Source organism: Lithobates pipiens, unplaced genomic scaffold (assembly GCF_037356315.1).
Source record: "Lithobates pipiens isolate NorthernLeopardFrog02 unplaced genomic scaffold, aLitPip1_a1.2 Scaffold_1, whole genome shotgun sequence".
NCBI classification, from domain to species: domain Eukaryota; kingdom Metazoa; phylum Chordata; class Amphibia; order Anura; family Ranidae; genus Lithobates; species Lithobates pipiens.
Window position 1 is genome coordinate 209,500,874 of NW_027507685.1, and position 25,695 is coordinate 209,526,568.

The 25,695-nt window shown below is 42.7% G+C and overlaps 1 protein-coding gene across 1 annotated transcript in view; it reads left to right on the forward strand.

Annotated features, from left to right (window-relative positions):
- The window catches only part of LOC143982500 (uncharacterized), a 46,137-nt gene extending 20,723 nt beyond the window's left edge, over positions 1 to 25,414 (forward strand). Inside the window, exons 2-5 of the mRNA XM_077481292.1 lie at positions 9,700 to 9,958; positions 12,819 to 12,852; positions 19,070 to 19,190; positions 19,260 to 25,414. Coding sequence (XP_077337418.1) covers positions 9,700 to 9,958; positions 12,819 to 12,852; positions 19,070 to 19,190; positions 19,260 to 19,555 — 710 coding nt within the window. The 3' untranslated portion in view covers positions 19,556 to 25,414. The remainder of the gene's footprint in view (positions 1 to 9,699; positions 9,959 to 12,818; positions 12,853 to 19,069; positions 19,191 to 19,259) is intronic.
- The last annotated feature ends 281 nt before the right edge of the window (positions 25,415 to 25,695 follow it).

Genomic DNA, 25,695 nt, shown 5'->3' on the forward strand with positions numbered 1-25,695 from the left:
GGCCTCCCTGATCCTGAAAAGCCTGCGGAAGGATCCTCGTATTCTTCGGATCAAGGAGAGGGACCATTACTGGCTGGCCACTCTCCTTGATCCACGGTACAAGGGTAAGGTTGCCGACCTTATCTTGCCATCACAGAGGGAGCAGAGGATGAGACATCTCCGGGAGGCCTTGCAGAAAGGTCTGTGCATTGCGTTCCCAGAGACTGGGAGGTTACAAACTCCTGGTCCTGGACAACGTGTTGCTGAGGCATCGGTCCAAAGGATGGAGAAGGTGGCCGTCTGACTGATGCTTTCAGGCAATTTTTTAGTCCGCAGCCCCAAGGTATGATCGGTTCCAGCAACCATCGCCAGCGTCTGATTTACATGGTGCAGGAATACCTAGGGACAAGGTCAGACTTGGACACCTTTCCCACCGAAAATCCTCTGGCTTACTGGGTCTTGAGGATGGATCACTGGCCAGAGCTTGCACAGTATGCAATTGAGCTACTGGCCTGTCCTGCATCCAGCGTTCTTTCGGAACGCATCTTCAGTGCTGCTGGTGGCTTTTTTTACCGATCACAGGGTGCGCCTGTCCACCGAATCAGTTGATCGACTGACCTTCATCAAGATGAATCAGTCTTGGATAACCCACAGCTACCAAGCACCTGAAGCTGATGTAACCGAATAATTTTTTTTGAAATATCACATCCCTTCAAGACTGCCTATGCTGATGCTGAGTGACTGTCCTGTTATGTTGATTGTCTATCCTCTTCCTCCTCCGCTGATATGTTGGAAGAACATTTCTGGTTCTGGGTGATGCCATCAGCCCAATTTTTCTGCCCCTGTTTAACAGGGCGTTTAATTACAATTTTTGATGCAATGCTTTGCAGCAGGGCTAATTCCTGCAATAAAACTAGAGTATATGGGAGAGGTTGCAGTGTGGTGGCACCAGCACTAGTGCCTAAGGCCCAATTTTTCTGCCCCTGTTTAACAGGGGCGTTTAATTACAATTTTTGATGCAATTCTTTGCAGCAGGGCTAATTCCTGCAATAAAACTAGAGTATATGGGAGAGGTTGCAGTGTCGTGGCACCAACACCAGTGCCTAAGGCCCAATTTTTCTGCCCCTGTTTAACAGGGGCGTTTAATTACAATTTTTGATGCAATGCTTTGCAGCAGGGCTAATTCCTGCAATAAAACTAGAGTATATGGGAGAGGTTGCAGTGTCGTGGCAAGAGCACCAGTGCCTAAGGCCCAATTTTTCTGCCCCTGTTTAACAGGGGCGTTTAATTACAATTTTTGATGCAATGCTTTGCAGCAGGGCTAATTTCTGCAATAAAACTAGAGTATATGGGAGAGGTTGCAGTGTCGTGGCACCAGCACCAGTGCCTAAGGCCCAATTTTTCTGCCCCTGTTTAACAGGGGCGTTTAAGTACAATTTTTGATGCAATGCTTTGCAGCAGGGCTAATTTCTGCAATAAAACTAGAGTATATGGGAGAGGTTGCAGTGTCGTGGCACCAGCACCAATGCCTAAGGCCCAATTTTTCTGCCCCTGTTTAACAGGGGCATTTAATTACAATTTTTGATATAATATTTCACAGGAGGGCCCGTTCCTGTGCCCACCCAGAGTAACTGCGAGGACTTATAGTGTTGTGGCACCAGCACCACAACCACCAAAGGTCAATTTTTCTACCACTGTTCAACAATGGCATGTAATTACAATTCTTGATATAATCGTTCACAGCATCGCTCCAGCGCCCACCAAGAGTCACTTTGAGAGCTTACAATGTTGTGGCAAAACCAACACCTTGTTCCGCCATTTCTGCAGAGCATATAGGGCAGGCCCCTACTTTCAAACATCCAACTTACAAACATCTCCTACTTGCAAACGGAAGGAGACAACAGCAAGTGAGATGAAAAAAGATGTACGACAAAACAAATTATACAGGGGTGATAACCCTTCCCTATGTTTTCCAAAAAGCTTAAAAATAGTTTTTTTGACTGGAGCTACACTTTAAAAATGTACTACCGTATATACTCGAGTATAGGCCGACCCGAATATAAGCCGAGGCCCCCAATTTACCCCCAAAAAAACTGGCAAACTTATTGACTCGTGTATAAGCCGAGGGTGAGACATGCCTGTCCATCCCTGTGTGTGTGTCCGTCCATCCCTGTGTGTCCGTCCATCCCTGTGTGTCCGTCCATCCCTGTGTGTCCGTCCATCCATCCCTGTGTGTGTGTGTGTCCATCCATCCATCCATCCCTGTGTGTGTGTGTCTCCATCCATCCATCCATCCCTGTGTGTGTGTGTCTCCATCCATCCATCCCTGTGTGTGTGTGTCTCCATCCATCCATCCATCCCTGTGTGTGTGTATATCCATCCATCCGTGTGTGTGTGTGTGTGTGTGTGTGTGTGTGTGTGTGTGTGTGTGTGTGTGTGTGTGTGTGTCCAGCCTACCTGTGTCCCGAGCCTTTGTCCCGAGCCTCCGTCCCGTGCCTTGCCTCCTTGCCTCCGTCCCGTGCCGTGCCTTGCCGCCGTGCCTTGCCTCCGTCCCGTCCCGTCCCGTGCCGTGCCTTGCCTTGCCTCCGTCCCGTGCCCTCTTCGTCGGCGCCTCGGCGGCCATTGTAAAATTCAAAAGCTGCGCCGCCGCCTTCGCCTGTGATAGGCGGAACACTGAATTTCCCAGCAGCCTGTGTTCCGCCTATCACGGACATCGTATCATCCTCGTCCGTAGTACGAGGATGATACGATGTCCGTGATAGGCGGAACACAGGCTGCTGGGAAATTGAGTGTTCCGCCTATCACAGGCGGAGGCGGAGCCGGAGGCGCGGCTTTTGAAAGGTAGAATGGCCGCTGTCTGTCTGCTCGACACGCTGTTCGGGCAGTCAGACAGCGGTGACTCGAGTATAAGCCGAGGGGGGCACTTTCAGCCTCAAAAAAGAGGCTGAAAATCTCGGCTTATACTCGAGTATATACGGTAGTTGAAAATTACAAACAGATTCAACTTAACACAACAAACCTACACAGTCCCTGTCTTGTTTGCACCTCCTGTATACTGCTGTTCTGAGTATATAGGGCCTGGGGGCCACACGCATTTCCTTTTTTAATATGGGTAGGGGGTTCCCCTTAATATGCGTACAAGACCCAAAGGGGCTGGTAATGGGCAGGGAGGGCTACCCATGCCATTTTTCTCAATGGTTTTCAACCATATTGCAGGAACCAGATATAACATTAAAACCGCAAGCAGTTTTCAATGATGTTATTTTTGTTTAATGTCATTTTGTGCAGGGACTGTTCTAAACATGGGAAACACGTGGCACTTCACAGGCATACTACAGACACCCCCCAGGCACGATATTTAAAGGAATATTTCACTTTTTTTTCACTTTAATCGTCATTAAAATCAGTGCTCCCGCCAAAACGGACATTTTTAAAAACATTTTAGGCATTGACCCATGTCCCCTGGGGCAGGAGCCAGGTCCCCAAACCCTTTTTAGGATAGTATCTTGCATATTAGCCGTTAAAATTAGCACTTTTAATTTCGAACGTTCGAGTCCCATAGGCTTCAATGGGGTTCTAAAGTTCGTACAAATTTGGGGTCCGTTCGAAAGTTCTGGTGTGAACCAAACCGGGGGGTATTCGGCTCATCCCTACTAGTGAGTCACACGAGTTGATTGATGTAAATCCACACGAAAAAACAGCTGGCAAACTTGTAACTTATCATGGGTACCAGAGTAGACATAGAGATGACCCAAAAATAGATGAAATGGCTATCCACCTTTTGGGGTGACTGAGGACAGAGATTCTTCCACGTATATTATAGGCCAAAAAGAAAATACAGCCTCATAGTGAAATACCGTTTAAAACTTGTATTAACATTAAAAGCCTAAATGGGTACTCACATATTACAGGCAAATGCAATCATGGAATTAAAATCTGGCAGCGCAGTGGCATCAACGAGCCTTTCCCAACGCGTTTCTCCTAAACAGGCATCATCTGGGGATGGCTGTTTAGGAGATGATGCCTGTGTAGGAGAAACGCGTTGGGAAGGGCTCGTTGATGCTACTGCGTTGCCAGATTTTAATTCCATGCTTGTATTTGCCTGTAATATGGGAGTACCCATTTAGGCTTTTAATGTTAATAAAAGTTTTAAACGGTATTTCACTATGAGGCTGTATTTTCTTTTTGGCCTATAATATACGTGAAAGATAAGATTATCTGCTCCACCCCCTCAGCAATTCAAAGAGGCCACACCTGTGAATAGGCAGAGGTACCTAGTAACCTGTGTAACAACAGAGGCATTACTAGACCTGTAGGGGTCTTAACTTGACGTGAGAGGCTGGGGCACACTATTGGTGTACTACGGAGGGTGGAAGCTACTATCACTTATAATGAACTGAACTTTTTGCACCAAGGATTTCTACAAAAGCACTTTATTATATTTTTTGGATTCATTACGTTATTGTTCTTAAGCATTTAGTATTGCCTTCCCATACACATTTGTGGTGTGTTTCCAACTTTGCACATGTTTTTCAATATTTTTTCACCATTTATGTGTACTGATATAACTGCTTTTCATATTTGCACTTTATTTTGTTTTCCTTATTGAGTAAGCGCCACATTATTATCTTTACATTTACCTGGTAACCTGCAGCCAGGTAAAAGACCCTTCACTCTCAGAGCTGGCATGCAGGCAGCTGGGCAGGAGCCTAATGGCACACAGCTCCTCCAAAAGACCCAACTACTGTGCGGAGAACCTTCCCAATTGCTACCACAATAATACAGTTCCTTTGGGGAGTTAGGGATAGGTAATACGTTGTTAGAATAAGCCCTTGTACACACGGTTGGACATTCCGACGGAAAATGTTCAATCGGACCGTGTTGTCAGATAATCCGACCGTGTGTGGGCTCCATCGGACTGTTTCCGTCGGAATATCCGACCGACAAAGTTTTAGAGCTGGGCTATAAAATTTTCTGACAACATGATCCGATCGGACTTTGTCCGATCCTTTGTAGAGAATTCCGATTGGACAAAGTGGCACGCATGCTCAGATCAAATTCCTAGACCAAAGCTATTGGCTACTAGCCTGAATGTAGTCCCATCGTAACGAAATAACGTCACCACGTTCTGAACGATCGGATTTTCCGACAACTTTGTCCGACCGTGTGTATGCAACACAACTTTGTCCGACCATGTGTACAAGGGCTAATACCGCGAACACGCGATCGGAATTCTCGTCGAAAAAAGCTCTGATGGTTTTCCCAATGGAATTCCGATGGAATTCGGCTCAAGCTGTCTTGCCTACACACGGTCACATCAAATTCCGATCATTTATAACGTGGTGACATACAACACGTACGATGTGACTAGAAAAAGGAAGTTCAATAGCCAGTAGCCAATAGCTTCTGTCTTGTAGTTAAATCTGAGCATGTGTGATTTTTGGCGTGTCGGAATTGCATACACATGGTCGGAATTACCGATAGAAAGTTTTTCCGTCGGGAAAATTTAGGACATGCTATCAATTTGTGGCTGGTGGAAATTCGGACAGCTAAATTCCAATGGAGCATACACATGGTCGCATTTTCCGATGAAAAGCTCTCATCGGTCTTTTTCTGGCCGGAATTCCAATCGTGTGTAAGCGGCATAAGAGTTAACAAAGAAATTCATTGTTAATTTCAGTGCAAAAAGGCCCACTCCAAAATGCACAGAACGTGGATTTTTTTTTACATGAGGTGGAGGGTGATGACATAAATTAAAAATACGTTGAATAAAAAAAAAAAAAAAAAAAAAAGTAACCTTATGCTTGCCATGAATACATTTTCCCTTATCTCCTATCATAGTCAGTCTAGGTCACATGGTCTCTGCCTAGAAATGAAATTTATTTTCAGTCAGCAGTGAGATAAGAGGATCAGAGGACTGTCCCATATACATTAATTCTTATAGACTTTATTATGGTCAAAAATAGAAAAAAAAAGATTTGGAAAATGTGTTTCTTTTTTTCTTTACATATGTAATATTGTATATTAAAAAGCTTTTTCAGCCAGCAGATTTAGTCTCTTATTAACATTTTATTCTTATATTACTATGTAGCCCACTGTACACGCACATATGTACGCACACATAAACCAGAATTGTCCATATGGATAGATTTCTCCTTTATTCCTGTTTTGGTGACAGCTCATAGTTGTAGATTTTCCCTCACTTTTAGGACCTATTCACACCTTTCTGTTCTTGTGTGTTATGTTAATGTTCTTTGTTTTATGTGTTAATGTATGTTGTGTCTGATGTCAAGCTTTAACATGCATTGCATTAAGGCAGCACCATAAAATAGACAAACAAACGTACAGGTATTAATAAAAATGTACACTTCATAGTGCTGCAAAAGTTTGTTTCGGCCCAAAATCTCACTTGCAATGGAAAACAGAGAGGCCAAATCTCCCCAGCAGGGACACAGACAGCAATAAAAACATAAGCAAAAATCCACCCTGTACCTTCACTTTTCATGCTTTGAAGAGTGTGCACAGCCACTACCGTGAGAATCCAAGTTTCCAAAAATGGACAGCGCACCAGAGGTTACAGATCTGAAATCTTTACTGAGATCTTAGTTGTAATAACAGAAAAGCTTGTACAAACCACGTGGAAGAAAGCAAGGCGTCTCTAAGCCCTTGTACACACGGTCGGACATTCCGACAACAAAATCCGTCGGATTTTGTCCGACGGATTTTGTCCAAAACTTGTGTTGCATACACACGGTCGGACAAAGTTGTCGGAAAATCCGATCGTACGTAACATGATGACGTTATTTCGTTACGACGGGACTACGTTCAGGCTAGTAGCCAATAGCTTTGGTCTAGGAATTTGATCTGAGCATGCGTGGCACTTTGTCCGATCGGAATTCTCTACACACAATCGGACAAAGTCTGATCGGATCATGTTGTCGGAAAGTTTTATAGCCCAGCTCTAAAATTTTGTCGATCGGATATTCCGACGGAAACAGTCCGATGGAGCCCACACAGAGTCGGATTATCCGACAACACAGTCCGATCAGACATTTTCCGTCGGAATGTCCGAATGTGTGTACAAGGGCTAAGTGCAGTATTAAAAGGTTTAATATAGCGCACAAGGAGTTAAAAACACTTACAATATTGTAAAGATAATCAGGCATGAAAATATCGAGTCTTCATATGATATCTTGGTCCTTCCTCTGTTCGCAGGTGGAGAGAGCAGGGAGAGCTGTCCAGCAGCTGTCAGAAATCTCCTAGTATGTGCGGGAACGAGGAGGCAGTGAGACGGCCTGGGTTCCCAGGTCCACCCTGGAACGCATGAGGCCAATGGCATCAGTGAAGGGCAGTAATGCATTTCGGAGCATGCACGGCTCCTTCGTCAGACCCTTGGCCTTGTGCATTCCAGCGTGGACCCGGAACCTAGGCTACCTCACTGCCTCCTCACTCCTGCACATACTTGGAGATTCTTGACAGCTTCTGGATGGCTCTCCACGCTCTACACCCGAGGAAGGACCAAGATATCATATGAGGACTCGATAATTACATGCCTGATTATCTCTACGATATTGTAAGTATTTTTAACCCCTTGTATGCTATATTAAACCTTTTAATACTGCACTTAGAGACGCCTTTCTTTCTTCCACAAATCTTCCAGAGTTGCTTCTCCTCCATAAAGTGTTGCCTGAAGTGCCATCTCTTCACCATCACCCAAGACCAGCCACTCGCCTCCACCAGAACGCCCTCAACTCTCTCTCCTTTTGCAAACTTTGTTGTTGTTACAACTAAAATCTCAGTATAGATTTGAAATCTGTAATCTCTGGTATGCTGCCTGTATGTTGCGATTTTAGCAATAAAAATGTGACCAGACAATTCTATTGGTTATACAAAAAGTATATCTGATCCACCTCCATTGTCCTCTGCTTTGAGGGAAAGCACCGGTGCTGGGAAAGGTTTTCGTGACCCAAGCTGCAGAGTATATATGGATGATGCCACAGGATCCAAGTTTCCAAAAAATGTTGTTTATCTATATAAAGATATACGGTAAATGTCTGTGGGGTCAATTCACTAAGAGTTCAATAATGGCCAAAATGCGGTAAAATAGCGATTGCAGTGAATCAGTTTTAAAAGTGCAATTCACTAAGAATGTATTTGTTTGGTTGAGTGGTAATTGCTGCATTCTTTCATGAGGTAATGTACCACATTGAGCTGGTTGCTAAGGCCTCCTTGTCCTTAACAACGGGCGACTCATCACCTGAATGTAAAAAAAACATGCCGGCAAAAAAATTGCATGGAGGTCCCCCCCAATGCATACCAGGCCCAGCATGCAGCGATCAGTGACTTCACAAGCTTTTTAAGAAACGTCACACAGCGGGGAAGCCAGATCATGGGAGCGTTGTGGTGAGCGGACCTTTTTTGAAAAAAAATTCAGTTTGGCAGCAGCATTGTTGTCGATGGATTTACATGGGGGGACAGTTTTTTTGCATATTTTAATAAAGAAATTGTCAAAAACTTTTGTACTGTCTTTATTCACTTTTACACTTTTTTTTTAGGGTACCCTACTCATTCACAAAGGGGGCTTTCAGGTTCATATAAGACCCCCACACCTACAGCCCAAGGATTGTGGGAAAGAGGCCCTTGTCCCCATAAACATGGGGACAAGGTGCTTAGGGGCAGGGGGCTCTGTGACCTGGTATGGTTTGGTTTCCTGGCCTGCCGGGCTACATGCTCGGATAAGGGTCTGGTATGGAATTGGGGGAAGCCCAGGCCATTAAAAAAAAAAGAAAAAAAATGGGGTTTCCCTTAAAATCCATACCAGACTCAAAGGGCCTGGTATGTTTTTTTTTTTCATAATTTTTAATTACAACATATTTATTTTACATTCAGCTGTCATCAGGGAATTCCACTGACAGCTGTGGAGTCCGTTTTTAAAGACTCAGCAAACGATTTCCCGGCCCACTCCTTAGCAACCAACTTTTTTTGGGGGGGGGGGGGGCAGGCTGTTTCTGACAAATAGCTTATGTGATACTGCCAGCAAAACCCTGGTGATAAATATTACGTGTTTTTTTTAACTCTATGTTTTGTTTGTGAATTAGACTCAAGAGCATACGGCATAGTTTTTTGACCGTATTTACTGGCATATTTTACATTTCATGGTACGGTAAATACCACACAATCGCTATTTTTTTGGTGTGAATTGTATTTTATTTACCCCATTCGATCATTTATTTAAATTAATCACATGACCATGTTATCGCATATATTAAACATCAGTGGATTGACCCCTGTGTCTGCTAACATTTTTCAACCTTAAAAAAGCCATTTTAATCATAGCTATGACTGAGAACCTTTTTTAAGGTTAAACCTGTTAGTTAGTGTATGCAGGCTTTTAGCTGTATGCCTTTGTGTGGATAATATTTTTTGGAATCTTGGACTATGTGCGGAATCATCCATATATTCTCCACGCCACTCTATCCAAGATGGTAACAAAACTGGGCTTTGGCTATGCTAAACACATTCGGGAAGCACTCCACTGTGCCATATGTGTGCGTGTTTTTGTTAAGTAGCCATATTGTTATGGTAAGGTCAAAACAATATTTTAGAAATGGGCCTCCTGAACATGAATTCTGACGATGTTGCTATGGGTTACTGCACTTTCAGTTTAGCAACACCTCATGTGTTTCTTGTCAAATAAGGCATATGTTTCTTCATCCATAGGTGGATTCCTTTTCAAGCAGTGGAAAGAAAGGTATCTCCAACTTACACAGGAAGGTAGCCTCCTCGTGTCCCGGGATGCCGATTCCTCAGCTGACCTGGAGATCCCATTACTCTCTCGATGCCAAGCAATATTAGAGGGCATTGAGCTGGGAGAAATGCCCAAGCTGCCAGCTGGAACACAGAAGAGCAGCTGTTTAGGATTGTCTCTGAGTGATGGGAGAACACTACTGCTCCTGGCTCCAGATTCACAGGAATGCAGGTATTTGGACATTTAGCAGACCTGGACTATTCATCTAATTGCTTAAAGATTGGTCTGAAGGACTGGGACTATTCTTTCTAAACCAGGGTCCCTCCAGAGTTTGCTAGGAGTTCCTTAAGCAAGGAGATTTTTTTTTCCATTCAGGTTCCTACTGACAACAATGCTCTTTTTAGCTATCTGTAAGATGGGGATTCTTCCCACTGACCACAAATGTAAGGATCATTCTTCCCACTGACCATCACATTAATGTATATGATCTGTAAATAAAGTAATTATTAGCAGAAGTTCCCTGAGACTGAAAGGGAATCCTCCATGTTAAAACATTTGAGAAAGGCTGAATAGGGCTAAATGTTAAAACACATTGGCTGTGCATGCTGAACCAAGCTTCTGGTCATATTTAAAATAGGCCTTGCAGCTTACACATGCATTTGCAAATGTGTGCTAACTAAACCCCTGCTTTTAACAGACAGTTAGACAGGTTAATTTGGTTGGTCAGCAGACTGGTTGGTGAGTTGAGCTTTGGAATTGTCTTTGTTTTATATGTATATGCCCTCCATATGCCCTCCATGGGCTCCTCACTGTGAAGGCCAGTTATAGGTGTGGGCAGTGGCCAGTTTTTTGTTACATATTTAAAATAACCCATGAGAGTCAGTATAGTAGAATTCCAGGTATGGGTATTTTATACATAATTACACTGGTCCATTTTGAACCAATGTAACAATACCTATACCAAACCTGGCTAATGACCTTGGAATATGGAAATCACTGAATGAGCCATCGCTACTCCAGTGATCTCCACTCACTTCTGAGTTCAGTGCTAAGGCTGGTCTCCTGCATTTTGAAGACAGGTCGGGTGCTTGGCATGGGTGCCATTCAGAGAATGCTTTGCATTCTCCCAATAAATGCAAAGAGTTCTCTGATTGGACGAAATGGAGAGAGAGGCTTGCTCTTCACCTCATCCAATCAGAGAATGCTTTGCCTTCATTTAGAAAATGCAAATCGTTCTATGAATAGCTCCTGTGTTGAGCTGCCCACCTCCTGTGTTCACCAAGCAGGCCAGCTGTTTGGCACGGGACTTGGAAGCAAGTGGAGATCACTGGAGTAGTGGTGTTTACTTCAGTGATTAACAACTTCCAGAGACATCGACCAGCTATGGCATATACATAGTTACATTGGCAACTATATTACTACATAGTTACATGCCTTAAGTAAGTAATTAGAGCTTTTAGATTTCTATTAAAAAAAAAAAAAAAATATATATATATATATATATATATATATATATATAGATTAGGTATGCAGGGTTGGGTAAACAAGAGTTTTATTTTCTCCTTGGCAATCAGCTTAAAAATGGAAGTCAATGCAATTGTTCTTCATCTGCAGCAATCTGTGCCCATAATACACTATATTACCAAAAGTATTGGGACATCTGCCTTTACAAACACATGAACTTTAATGGCATCCCATTCTTAGTCCGTAGGATTCAATATTGAGTTGGCCCACCCTTTGCAGCTATAACATCTTCAACTCTTCTGGGAAGGCTGTCCACAAGGTTTAGGAGTGTGTCTATGGGAATGTTTGACCATTCTTCTAGAAGCACTTTTGTGAGGTCAGGCATGTTGGACAAGAAGGTATGGCTCCCAGTCTCAAATTCATCTCAAAGGTGTTCTATCGGGTTGCACAGTCATGCTGGAACAGGAAGAGTTAATTCCCAAACTTGCCACAAAGTTTGGAGCATGAAGTTGTCCAAAACATTTTGGTATGCTGACACCTTAAGAGTTCCCTTCTCTGGAACTAAAGGGCCAAGCCCTGAAAAACAACCCCAGACCACAATTCCTCCTCCACCAAATGATTTGGACCAGTGCACAAAGCAAGGTCCATAAAGACTTGAATAAGCGACTTTGGGGTGGAGGAACTTAACTGGCCTGCACAGAGCCCAGACCTCAAGCCAATAGAACATCTCTGGGAGGAATTAGAGTGGAGACTAAGATCCAGGTCTTCTCATTCACATCAGTGCCTGACCTCACAAATGTATTTCTGGAAGAATAATCAATAATTCCCATAGGCACACTCCTAAACCTTGTGGCCAGCCTTCCCAGAAGTGTTGAAGCTGTTATAGCTGCAAAGGGTGGGCCAACTCAATATTGAACCCTACGGACTAAGACGGTGATGCCATAAAAGTTCATGTGTGTGTGTAAAGGCAGGCGTCCCAATACATTTGATAATATAGTGTAAGTGTGCCTTATATTTTTCATAATTGCTGTGAAGCTGACATTTATGATTTTTTAGATATAAAATCTCAGTCCCAATCTGGGGACACTTAATTTAGACTGTAGTAGGTGTACAATAACTTTGGTACTTTAAGGGGTTGAACTGAAGTCAGAAGCTAAGCAAGCTATATATGTAAAATACCAGTAAGGATGAAATTGTTTTTAGAAAAACAGGGATGCATATATGGAAATGTACCCTCTATTGTTTGTAACTTTATATATATCTTTTACATATCTATACTCAGTGGGATCTGCACAGGAGATCTGACCTATGGGAGCTACTGGGTGATAAGCTATCAGTTGTAAATGCAGAAGCTGGACTTCAGTGTTACCAATTGGTAGTGTTGAGCAGGGAGCAGAAGACCTGAGGCGGAGGTGGTGGAACTGAGTTCCCCCTAGTTCCTGCTGAAAAAAAAACCCTGCATATCTAACTTTATATATTTTCCTTATCCTGCACCATACCTTATTAAAGTAGCAGAATTTGTAGAATATTGTGCATAGTATACAGGCTTAGTGACAGTTCTGTATTTTTTTTATGATTTAACAAATTTACAATTATGACTTTAGTCCTTTTACTGTTTCCTTTGTAGCAAATGGATAAATATCTTAAGGAAAGTGAAAGAGGTCAGTAAAACCACACTGAACAACATTATCCTGTTTTGAAAATATATATATTTGTTTTATAGATTCAATTAACAATGCTGTATCACATGGATAAAACCTTTATTTCAGCCATGTGATTGCAATTTTTAATTTTACTGGGCTCTACTTTGAAAAGAAGTATGCATATCCTTGTGTGTAAGATTTGTAAATTGTGATTGTGTGTATTATTGTGTCTTTGTCCTCTAGCTAAATAATATGTTCTCCCCATATATAGCATTTAATCACCTTGATTTGGAAAGGTGACATAGGCAGTGACATAGGCATTTGGAAAGGTGACATAGGCAGTGTTGTTGGGTGGCAGTTCACAGAACTTGCAGACACTATCTATAAGAAGAAACCAGCTAAGTATTATTTTGTCACAATCTAAAGCCTCATACACATGCGTGTTTGTACCTTGTACAAAAGTCCGATGGTTTTGCGTACACACGATCGGACTTTGCTCCATCGGACTTATGTTGTCAAAAAGTTTGTCCGTTCGCACAGCCAACAAAAGTCCGATGAAAACGGAAAAAGTTTGTCCAATGTTGCTCCAAAACAGCTAATTTGCATGTTTGTTGTCAAAAAGTCCGATCGTGTGTATGGGCCTTAACCCTAATATTACATTTAGAAAACCATACCCCCCAACTTTTTGAGATGGGAATGAGGGACGCCCATCAGCAAAAGTATGCAGGCATAGGACACACCCCTCGCCACACCCCCTTAAAGGAGAATTGTACAAAAAAAAACAATATTGGTTAAACCCACAAGTTCTTTTTTTTTTTACCACTACTATTCCTTTATATTGGCTTTTGGAATTTACAAATGCAGCAATTTAGAAATCAGATGAAAGGTTTAGCACTGGAAAACCATTTTTAATAGATAAAAAGTGCATTTTATATACATCTATATAGATTAGACCAAAATGAGGGACAAATGAGGAGGAATGAGGGACAGGGGGACATTGCTCCAAATCAGGGACAGTCCCTCAAAATCAGGGACAGTTGGAAGCTATGAGAAAACCAGTACATTTTTGGGTGCAAGGCTTACTAACAGGAACATTTCTTGCTGCCCATTGCAAATAGTCAAAATCATTGGCTCATTTTGAGACCAGAACTTGAGAAATGACAGTTGGAAGCTACTTTCTTGCTTTGGACATAGAATTTCATCCACATTTTTTACATAATCCCCTAATTTTGGCAGCAGGTAATGTAACTGTAAGGGCTCATTCACCCTAGTCGTACGGCTTGTTTTATTGTGCAGACTGGAGTTCATTGTGCAGGGGTGGTGAAGGGTGGTGCCGGGTGGTGCCTTGCATTGTTTTTTTTAACTTTATTGAAATGTCATTCAATGTGGTGCAGTGACAGGTGGTGACTTCAGATAAACTGCAGTGCATTGTGGAAAAACGCAGCAACCTCAAGGCAGCCCTATGATCTGAGGTGAGCCTGTGTTGATCTGTGCAGATTAACGCAGATTACCACACATGATGTGATTAACCCCTAATCACTCTAATCACTTTAAACCAGATTTTGACTGAAAAAAAAAAAATATAGGCAAAATATATATTTTTTTTCATTTTGGATAGAGCCAGGGAAGGTTATAACCCCTGTCTTTTTTTTTGTTTTGTTTTTCTTGCCATCTGTGTCCCATTGGGGAGATTTCCCTTCACGTCCTATCCCATAGCCAAACAGGAAGTGGGAGGAAATCCCTGCAAATTAAAAAGGAAGTCCTTGGGGCCCCCCAGGTCAACAGAACTAGTGTCCCCATTGGAAGATTACCACGCTATTACTTTTCTGGGGGAAATGTGGGATTTTCTTTTACTTTTACTTTCAATGATAATGGTAAACATTTTGTCCTTAGACTTTAATGGAAGATGTTGGTAATGGGTTGCCTTGAACCATTCAGCCTGTTTAGCAATTCATAGTTGGATAAAAGTAAAATTTGGCGAAATCTGGGCTACTCGACATTATCTAAGATCTGGTCAGAAGAATGGCACAATACAGAAGCCAGGGGTAGAATGAGTATATTAACTAAATTTTACACTGATACAGTCGTTTATTAATTTTAATGTAGAAGTTAAGCATTAAGGAGGGGTCCATCAATAAACAGGCATACCTTGTTTGTAGTGCAAATCTAGGGTAAAATCAGACCATTGACACGTAGAGGGAGATTTACTAAAACTGGAGCACTCATAATGTGGTGCAGCTGTGCATAGTAGCCAATCAGCTTCTAACTTCAGCTTGTTCAATTAAGCTTTAACAAGAAAACTTGGAAGATGATCAGTTTCTATGCTGTACCCAACACCACTGTGTACTACCTACGCTTGAAATTCAAGGGGCTCTACAAGGACACAGAAACTGATTTTAAGATTATTTCAGGTACCGTATATACTCGAGTATAGGCCGACCCGAATATAAGCCGAGGCCCCCAATTTACCCCCCAAAAAACTGGCAAACTTATTGACTCGTGTATAAGCCGAGGGTGAGACATGCCTGTCCATCCCTGTGTGTGTGTCCGTCCATCCCTGTGTGTCCGTCCATCCCTGTGTGTCCGTCCATCCCTGTGTGTCCTTCCATCCCTGTGTGTCCGTCCATCCATCCCTGTGTGTGTGTGTGTCCATCCATCCATCCATCCCTGTGTGTGTGTGTGTCCATCCATCCATCCATCCCTGTGTGTGTGTGTGTGTCCATCCATCCATCCATCCCTGTGTGTGTGTGTCTCCATCCATCCATCCCTGTGTGTGTGTGTCTCCATCCATCCATCCATCCATCCCTGTGTGTGTGTGTATCCATCCATCCCTGTGTGTGTGTGTCTCCATCCATCCATCCCTGTGTGTGTGTGTCCATGTGTGTGTGTGTGTGTGTGTCCAGCCTACCTGTGTCCCGAGCCTGTGTCCCGAGCCTCCGTCCCGTGCCTTGCCTCCTTGCCTCCGTCCCGTGCCGTGCCTTGCCTCCTTGCCTCCGTCCCGTGCCGTGCCTTGCCTCCTTGCCTCCGTCCCGTGCCGTGCCTTGCCTCCTTGCCTCCGTCCCGTCCCGTGCCGTGCCTTGCCTTGCCTTGCCTCCGTCCCGTGCCTTGCCAGGATCGCCGCTCTTCGTCAGCGCCTCGGCGGCCATTCTAAAATTCAAAAGCCGCGCCTCCGCCTTCGCCTGTGATAGGCGGAACACTGAATTTCCCAGCAGCCTGTGTTCCGCCTATCACGGACATCGTCTCATCCTCGTCCGTAGTACGAGGATGAGCGGATGTCCGTGATAGGCGGAACACTGACTGCTGGGAAATTCAGTGTTCCGCCTATCACAGGCGAAGGCGGAGGCGGAGGCGCGGCTTTTGAATTTTAGAATGTCCGCTGTCTGTCTGCTCGACACGCTGATCGAGCAGGCAGACAGCGATGACTCGAGTATAAGCCGAGGGGGGCACTTTCAGCCTCAAAAAAGAGGCTGAAAATCTCGGCTTATACTCGAGTATATACGGTATATATAGGCACCATGAGACATTCTTACCCTTTGTTTGCAGCAAACTGTTTTATACCAAACTTCAGTGCACTTTACATGAGAGAATAAATGCCATTATCAAAATAAAAATAGCATTTGAGGAATGTAGAATGATAACCTTGAACCTGTAGGGTTATCTTGCTGGTACTGTTATCCTAAAGGCTAAGTTCACTTTTTTTTTATTTATTTTTATTCCAGCTCCCCTATGTACCAATATAGCATTAATGTACTTATTCTGCAAAAGTAAAACAGCTTTTCATTAATTCTATGCAGTCTTACATCACTCTCTTCATAGCTGTTTAAACACACTGCAGCTGGTGCAATAGAGGCTGCCCTCTTGGAATTTTGAGGCAGAAATAGGAGTAATGAAGTATGTAAAAGGCAACCAAGTGGCACTTTTATTCAGTACAGAAGATGAATTTTATGATCAAAGAAACAGTTTCCCTCACAATCTTTTTCTCTCATGACACAGGAAGGAGTTGACCAGCTGATCTTGTTAGCACACACCCTGCATCATCTACCCTCAGCTGGTCAACCCCTTCCTGTGTCATGACTTAGGTAAGTCTGACCAGGAAGTAAGGCAGAAGTAATTGAGCAGTGTGTTTAGACGGCTATGAAGAGAATTATGTAAGACTGTGTAGAATTAATGGAAAACTGTTTTATTTTTGCAAAATAAGTACATTAATGATATATTGGTACATAGGGGAGCTGGAATTTAGAAAGAAAAAAAGATAAACAAAGATGAACTTAGCCTTTAAGGTATTGATGTGTAAATTATCTGGTTCCCGGGCAGGCTGCTTCTACACACCTAGGAATCTCCACGGTCTCCTTGTCTTGTAGTGTAATGTAACAAACATTGAATTTGAAGTGCCACACCACTGCTAAGAGGTCCAGATACAACAAAAGAAGATCTCCATATTAATCTGAATTCAATACAATATCCCTGCCAGAAACCATGAATCAGATCGAGACCGAAGTACAGTTAAATCACACTTGTTTAATAATAATAAAAAAAGGTAAACAAAGTAAACATAGTTAAAACTTAGCCAGAGTTCAGGAACCAGAACGGATAGTCAGACAAGTCAAAACGTCAGGGAGCCAGAGAGGAGCGTAGTAGAAAAGCAAGCAGGATCTGGAGACAGAAAGAATGTCAGCCAAGCAAGTCTTTAACAGGAACACAGGAGATCGCACAAAGAATATGGAAAGGCTCAATAAACTGAGGTGTGAACTTCAGAGAGGGAACACAAAGTCAGAGGTTGCTAGATGACAGCCAGACTCTGTTCCCAACCTGGTAGGAAGGCGCAGGGAGGCTTCTGCAGTCAGCATGGAGTCTGTACCTATCATTAGCATGTCGCAAAGCATCCTGGACTTGTACCCAAGTGGAACGAAGACCACAGAGATGTTTATCTAACGCAGGCATACTCTGCGGAAAAAAAATGAGTCAGGCAACATGGAAGGTTGGAAACCATAGTTCGCCATAAACGGGGACAATCAGGAAGAAGAATTCAAGGCACTATTGTGAGCAAACTCCGCCCATGCCAAGAGGTCTGACCAGTTGTTATGATGGTCAGAAAAATAGCAACGTAGGAATTGCTCCAAGGACTGATTGGCTCGTTCTGCGGCCCCATTAGACTGCGGGTGATATGCAGAGTAGAAAGCAAGCTGAATTTCCAACTGAGCACAAAAATCTCACCAGAACCGGGACACAAACTGACTACCCCTGTCCGAGTCAATCACCTCGGGTAGCCCATGTAAGCGAAAGATCTCCCGAGCAAAAATGAAAGCCAGTTCCTTAGAATGAGCAACTTCTTAAGTGGAATACAATGGGAGATTTTCGAGAACCGGTCATCCACCATAAGGATAATTGTGTTGCCCTGGGAGTTGGGTAACTCCACAATGAAATCTATAGACAGGGGGGTCCAGCGCCTCTCTCCATTGGGTATGGGTTGTAGGAGGCCCACTAGAATGTGTCATGGAGTCTTACTCTGAGGCTGAGCACACACAGAACAGGCAGCTACGAAGGTGGTTACATAAGCAAGTAGACTAGGCCACCAGAATTGCTGGGAAATGGCCCAAAAGAGTTGATTCTTCCCAGGGGGGCCAGAAGCCTTGGAAGAATAGTAAGTCTGGAGCATGGCAGTACCGAGACTGTCTGGGACAAAGCAGCGGTCACAAGGTTTCTCAGGAGGAGCATGGAACTGAGCAGAAAGAATTTTGGCACCCAAAGGAGAAGGGAGACTGGTGCGAACCATAGCCAGAATACAATCAGGAGGAATCACAGGAACTGAAACTGGCTCCATCTTGGAAGTGGAGGAAAATTGTTGTGACAAAGTGTCAGCCCTTACATCCTTAGTACCGGGTAAGAATGAGACAATGTAATTGAAACTAGAAAAGAAAAGAGCCCATCGCGCCCTTCTGGGGTTTAGTCTCAGACAAGAATGTGAGATTCTTATAGTCAGTAAGAATGAGAACCGCCACAGTGGTACCATCGAGGAGATGTCTTCATTCTTTTAGGGGGCTAAAAGATACCCTTGACTTTTAATGCAAAAAAATGGATCTGGACCTCGTATCAGTGGTGTGGAGCTTCAGTTTTAATTTTCCTGACATAAAAATAGCATTGTCACTGTTCTACAGGAATTTTACCATATTAATAGTTACTTCTTTTACTAGTTACTCTCTTTCTGAAAAAGTCAAACCTTTAAACTTTCTTCTAGAGCCTGTATCAGCCTCCACTCTCTCCAACCAGCTGCATGCTCCACCATACATCACCCATCCGAAGATGCTGTTTTAGTGATGTTTCCAGCCAAAGTAAGGATAAAACTCAAGAGAAGGAAGGTAGGTGATACCTTTACTGTGAGACTCTTTTTTATAGCAGCTCTCATTAACTCCTGTTGCTTCTTACAGGTAGAGCAGCTCACTGTAAAGGGAAGTGCCCCCCTCATTGCCTCCGCCATGGCTCCCAGCTGCACTGGGGTGTGAAGACGGCATGTGTGCTTATGGGTGGAGCTGCAGCTGGACCAACCCTGGGATACATGGTCACCTCAAGTCATGGGACCCGTGTTGTTGAACCTGCTTCTCCGGATTTTCGGGAGTTAGGGTATCATCCCTCAGCAGATGCAGAGGGTGGCCAGTATGATGTGGATTTTGAGGGTATAGACCAGGATTACAATGCTTTTGATTTCGGTGGATTTGCCTTTTAAGCGATTTCTGTTTGTAACCCCCAGTAAGACTACATTGTTCTTCTTGGAACTTGATATTGGTCAAAGGACAGTGGGAAAACTGCTTCACATCCCTGGAAAATGTGTATATTTTTTTTTATTTTTTTTACAGAGGTAAATATTTGTTCTAGGCCATAAGAACTTACCTTGGTGGATTAATTATTGATTTTTTTAATGTGAAGCAAAAAGAAGTTAAAAACATTTCTGAAAGCAGAACTGTCTCAATCAACCTAAAAAATGTCCCTAACTCTAAAACACCTTCTCTCTACCTGAGCCCCTAAAACCTTATTTGAATCACTAAAATAATTGAACTTTAATCCTATTGGTTAAACTAAACCCACTACAAGCAGCTTTACCAAACCTCATAAAACTATCAGCTCTGAGCATGTGAGGCTAAAAACAACAATTGATCAAAGGTTCTAATGCTAATCAACTTAGCACAATGCACCTGATGTGAAAGAGCCAATAGCAGACATGTTATAGAATTTTTGAAAATCCCCATGTGACCTATTCAGCAAAATAGCTTACATGGAGATTGGGCTAAGTATAGGTCAGAAACATTCCTATAATAAAAAGTCCACCAGAGCTAATGTTGTAGGTTTTGGTAGATGGTGGAGAGTTAAACCACCTATCCATTTTATATATCTCTTGGGAACTCTAGTGGTGACATCTCTGTGTTTGGGTTTGCACACCTGCAATGGCCATTATGAGGGTTCCATAACCCCTATTATATTTCAAAGATGGTTCTAAAACATGCAAAGATGGAGAAGAACACTGAAAAATTTCTAAGTGGTCAAGAATTATGACAAGTAGATCTCCAAAACATATGAGGCGCCAGGGGTTGTCTCAGCCCTCCAGCTTTGATGCATAGCTAAAATATCATTTTTGGGTGGACTTACCCATTAAGCGCTAATTCAATTGTCAGCACAGCAAGCCCAGCTCTTTGAAACAAGCCCTTATTAGTCTTAGCCATTCCTGTTACTCTGTACCTTGTAAATTATGCCGGCATATCATATCTGCATCTTTGTATTGCTTCCACAGTGTACCTAGCAGCAGGAAAGTCAAAGGTCTTAAAGCAAACGTGTGCTTTGCCCATGTTCCGCGTTAGTCAAAATTTCTATTTTGTGTTATGGCCTAAATGGGCTAAGTTATTCCCCAGTGGTCACAGAATAAACAAATTATGTTAGTCTGAGGGGTAGGTAGTGTAGGTGAGGTGCTGGATTAATATCTTCAAACTGTCCAAATTAGTCTTTAATTGAGCCTTGTGGCTTGGATTCATCAGCACCTTACAAAGCATGGAACCCCCAAGATATGTAGGGGGTCACCTAAATTGAGAAATTCATGCAGAGATTTATCAAAAGGAGAAAAAGTTGTCTCAAGAGTCCAAAGTTCTTTATTAGTATCACAAGTGACAACTGGACGGCAAAAGGCAGTCAATGTGTCTTGGGGGCTTAAAATCCTCCTTCATCAGGCCTACAAAATACATGAAGGTAGATTCAAAAAAAATATCGAGATCATGAATAAAAGAGAAAGGAAGTAAAAAAAATAAATCATCCATTTACAAGTATTAGTGAAAATTTAGGAGAAGGCCCACTAGAGGGCATAACGATCAAGTCTAAAACTATGTCCGTCTTTGGCTTCAGTATGTTCAAGCATTCTGATTAGAAGGTCAGAGTAAAGTCAAAACTCTGATCTGCACATCTGTTCCTAATCATTGACTCAGAAAATATTGATGGCCCATTTAGATCTGTGCATGTGCATAGAGGTCTTTTTTTTGTAGTGTTGGACATTTGCTTTGTCATGCATCAACATATATTTCCTTTATGTGTTGACATGCATTATTGATATGCTTTTCCAATGTTTTTTTCCAATTTAGAATCTGGAGGGGATAGGGTACACAACCTTCGGCCAAGTCTTATTATTATTGACAATGCATCGAAACACATAAAACACTTATATGCTTTTTAATGCACTGCCATCAGGGCAGTGCTGTTAGAAATCATAGAACCCGGTAAAGCCTACCTGACAGCCCTGTGGTGTGCTTAAAGTGGAGCTCCAGGCTCCTTCAGAAAAAAATAAATACTGTAGCTGCTGACTTTTAATATTAGGACACTTACCTGTTAAACGAATCCAGTGGGGTCTTCACCCGAACCAATTTTTCAATCTGCTCTTGGGTGCTGCTGTCGCCGCCTCACGGCTTCACAGCAAGTTACCTACTGTGCATGTGCAAATCACTTTGTGAATTGCCCAGCCTCGGAGGAGGGGGCTGAACTTCCAGATGAGTTTGCTGCTGCAGAGTCAGCTGGAAGTGGGAGCAGGTACCTGTCAAAATCACCCCCCCCCCCCCCCGAAAGGTGCCAAATGTGCCAGCAGAGGGGGAGAGATGGCAAATAAGTAGAGCTTCCCCTTTTGAGTGGAGCTCCACTTTAAGCAAAACTTTGGTGAAATATCTAGGGTCTAAACAAACCCCTGATATCTTATTTTTGAGACAGAAAAAGAAATCGAAGATGCAGAATTCTCAATTCCTCTTCCTGCGTATTTCTCTGCAGCATTAGCTGCACTTAAAAAGTTTTCCATTTACAGAATACTGTAAAGGAGTGATACGGCTGGGCTGGTAACAGCTAGCAGGGGGAAGATCCTCACTAGCTGTCAGATCGTGAGGGAGCAGGGGATGGTCCGAATATGGGTGTAACATGTCACATGTTATGATAGGTTAACCTATTCTTTTTAGAATAAATGAGCATGAAGCACTCTGTACAGAGACTTCCCATCCAACACAGTTTACTATGCTTAAGTTATGTATGGACACAGGAGCAACACTTAGTATGTTCATTCAGGAAACGAAGGGACTGGTAAGCATGATGTTTTCTGCCCTCCTCCCTGCTCTTGTTCCTTACATCCCCCTGCATCACACAGCAGCTGACATCCAACAGGAGGGAGAGAGGAGGAGAAGCTGGAAGTACTGCAGGGGGGGGTGGGGGGGGGGGGTTAGAAGCTGCAGGAAGAGGGGAAGGTAGGACCCTGAGGGGGTAATGGGAGAGCTGGGGGAGGATTTATTTGAAATAATCCTCCTGTGACTCCCCTACAGCAGCTGAAAGCCAGCCAGAGGGAGGATAGAAGAAGTCATTAGCGCTGTGGGGGGGGGGGGGGTGCACAGGGGAGGGAAATCGGTTACAGTAATTTTGCCCTCCCCAATGCTCCAGAGAACTGCCTGCTTTATAAATCACCCAGGCACCCTGTTGAACTTATGGGGGCCAGACCTCGTACAGGAGGGCTGGTGGTGCCCCCTTATCAGCGGCCCTGACTGCCATTGACTTCTAAGAGCCTCTTAATGCAATTACAGTAAAAGCTTGGTTTGAGAGTAAATTGGTTTGAAAGCGTTTTGCAAGACAATACAGACAAAAGATTTAAAAAGATGAAGTTGATCAGAGAGTAAAATGGTACCACATCCCAGAATATAAATTTTAAAGATACAGGGAAGAGAAAAACAGGGGACTGGAGGTCAACTTTAAGACTGTTCTGTTCTGTTTCAATGCTGGAAATGATGTATATATAGTTCCTCAATATATTAACATGCCTTTATTCCATATTACTTTGTAATATATGTCCTTGCTCTAATAATTCAACTAATAAGGAATGTATCTGCCTTGATCAACTGAGGTTGGTCAGAGCAGATACCTAATCTAACACAGAAATATTTGTTTCAAATTTCTGAGATGCATCTAATAAATTTATTTATTACTTTGTATTTTTTTCAGTTTCTTTGTGTAACTGTATACGCTGCAAATCCTGAAGAAGCTCAGGAGAGCGAAACATGTAGAGAAAAATGCAGCATATTTAATGTACAAGTTCGGTAACATGTGTAGTTATTCATGACTCTGTACCATTTTTTGTACTTTAGGACTTGTTACATATATTTATATTTTCCTTTTCCGGAAATGTTTTATGTATTTGTACTCTTAATAAAATTATATTGATTTTATTTTTTGGCATGTGATTATCTTGCCTCTATATCTGGTACCGTCTTAAAAGTCCCGGAGGTTGGTTACCCTCCAGTCCCCTGTTTTTCTCTTCCCTGTATCTTTAAAGTTTTGCAAGACAAGCAACATTTTTTAATACATTTTGACTTGATATACAAGTGAAGTCTTGATATACAAGTAGCGTCATGTCACAACTGAGTATAAAAGAGAAGAGAGGTGCCACTAAGTGTAGCAATATGATTGCATTTACTGAAGGTACAACATTTAGCAACTCACACGGATGATGATTAAAACAGGCACATCTAAGTATGCAGGGATCTGGGGTAAATCTGTCCACAAACCATCCACCACACCACCATTGATGTCATCCCTTCCAGTGCTTCAAGCCTCTCTTTCAAATCGCTCTACTGCAGGGTAGTCTTCCTGGTCACAATTGCAGTCTGATAGCGATGAGAGCTGGCTGTGCGGAGGATGGTCTATGTGGACAGCTTTACCCCGGATGTCTGCATACTTAGATGTGTCTCTTTTAATCATCAACCATGTACGTTGCTAAATGTCGTACCTTCATTAAATGTAACCATATTGCTACACTTATGCCACATACACACTACCAGACTTTACGGCAGACTAGGTCCGACGGGATCAGTCCATCGGACAATCCGATCGTGTGTAGGCTAGTCCGCTCGTTTTTTGAAAAAAAAATAAAAATCAGACGGACCTAGAAATAGAACATGTTTCAAATCTATCTGACGGACTCAATTCCGACGGACTAAAAATCGGGAAAACCATTCGTCTGTGTGCTAGTCCGATGGAACAAATACAATGCAAGGGCAGCTATTGCCTACTGGCTATTGAACTTCCTTTAGTCCCATTTACGTCATCACGTTCAAAACTAACAGACTTTGGAATGGACTTTGTGTGTTTGTGTGTGGCCAAGTCCGTTAGTTCGGAAAGTTCTTTCGGAACTCTGCCAAAAGTCTGTCGGGAAGACCGACGGGCCTAGTCTGCCGGAAAGTCCGGTGCCTCTCTTCTCTTTTATACTCTGTATTTCCTGCTGGATTTTGCTTCTAATCCCCTTGTGGAGGCTTCCATTTGGGGATGGACATTTTATGGTTACACAACCCATCACATTTCTATAATCTTTTTATATGGACCATAAACTGAAGGACTTATGAATAAATGGTTGTGGAACGAATAATCTGTGTTTCCATTATTTCTTATGGGGAAATTCGCTTTGATATACAAGTGCTTTGGATAAAAAGCATGTTCCCGCAACGAATCATGCTCGCAATCCAAGGTTTTACTGTATGCATTTTAGTGTGCTGGGAGGCCCATAGATGTCAATAGCAATGCATCAAATGTGTTCTTGATGTGTTAATAACAGGTATTAACAAGCCCTGGCTGATGGTGTTTAACCCTATCCACTCCAAATTTGAAAATCAAAAACCCCTTGGAAACCTATGTCAATGTAGTAATAATGCATGTTATTGTGCAAATAAAATGCATGTTGGTGCATGGCAATACATCTGCCCAACACTAAAATAAATGCACCTCTACACATATGCATATATCTAATGTTACTATAGCCCTCTCTGTATAGAACAGAGCTTGTTATGTTAACAGAAGACTGTACCTCTATTGTGTATTAGTGAGAAATTTGTGATTTTTGAAAGTTTCGTGATGCCAAATGACTTGTTTTTGAGGTGATTATGTAACCATTGTGGGGAAAAGGATCTGTTTCATATTTATGTATCCTTTATTTGACAGTACTGTATAAATATATGTGTCACAATGGGAGTTAAAAAAGCCTACGTGATTGTTAAGAACAATATTTGCTCAATAAACTTAATTTTGTAATGAACATATGAGAGGATGGAGTTGTAACTATATGCCACGGAACCATGGTGGAAAAAGTCTCATAGGAGTCAAATAACAGGCAGCAGAAAAGAATGCTGTTAAAAAATCTATATATGATGCGTGCATATATCTGTCCAAAGATTTGTTATTCTGTTCCAGGCCAATCCTGTAATCCAGGCTCCCCTGTTAGCATAGTACGGGCAAAAATTTCAAATTTCTCGGCTGCAGTTAAGCAATAGAATTTGGGCACTGGCCAGTGGCATCACCAGCTTTTATATTTGGGGG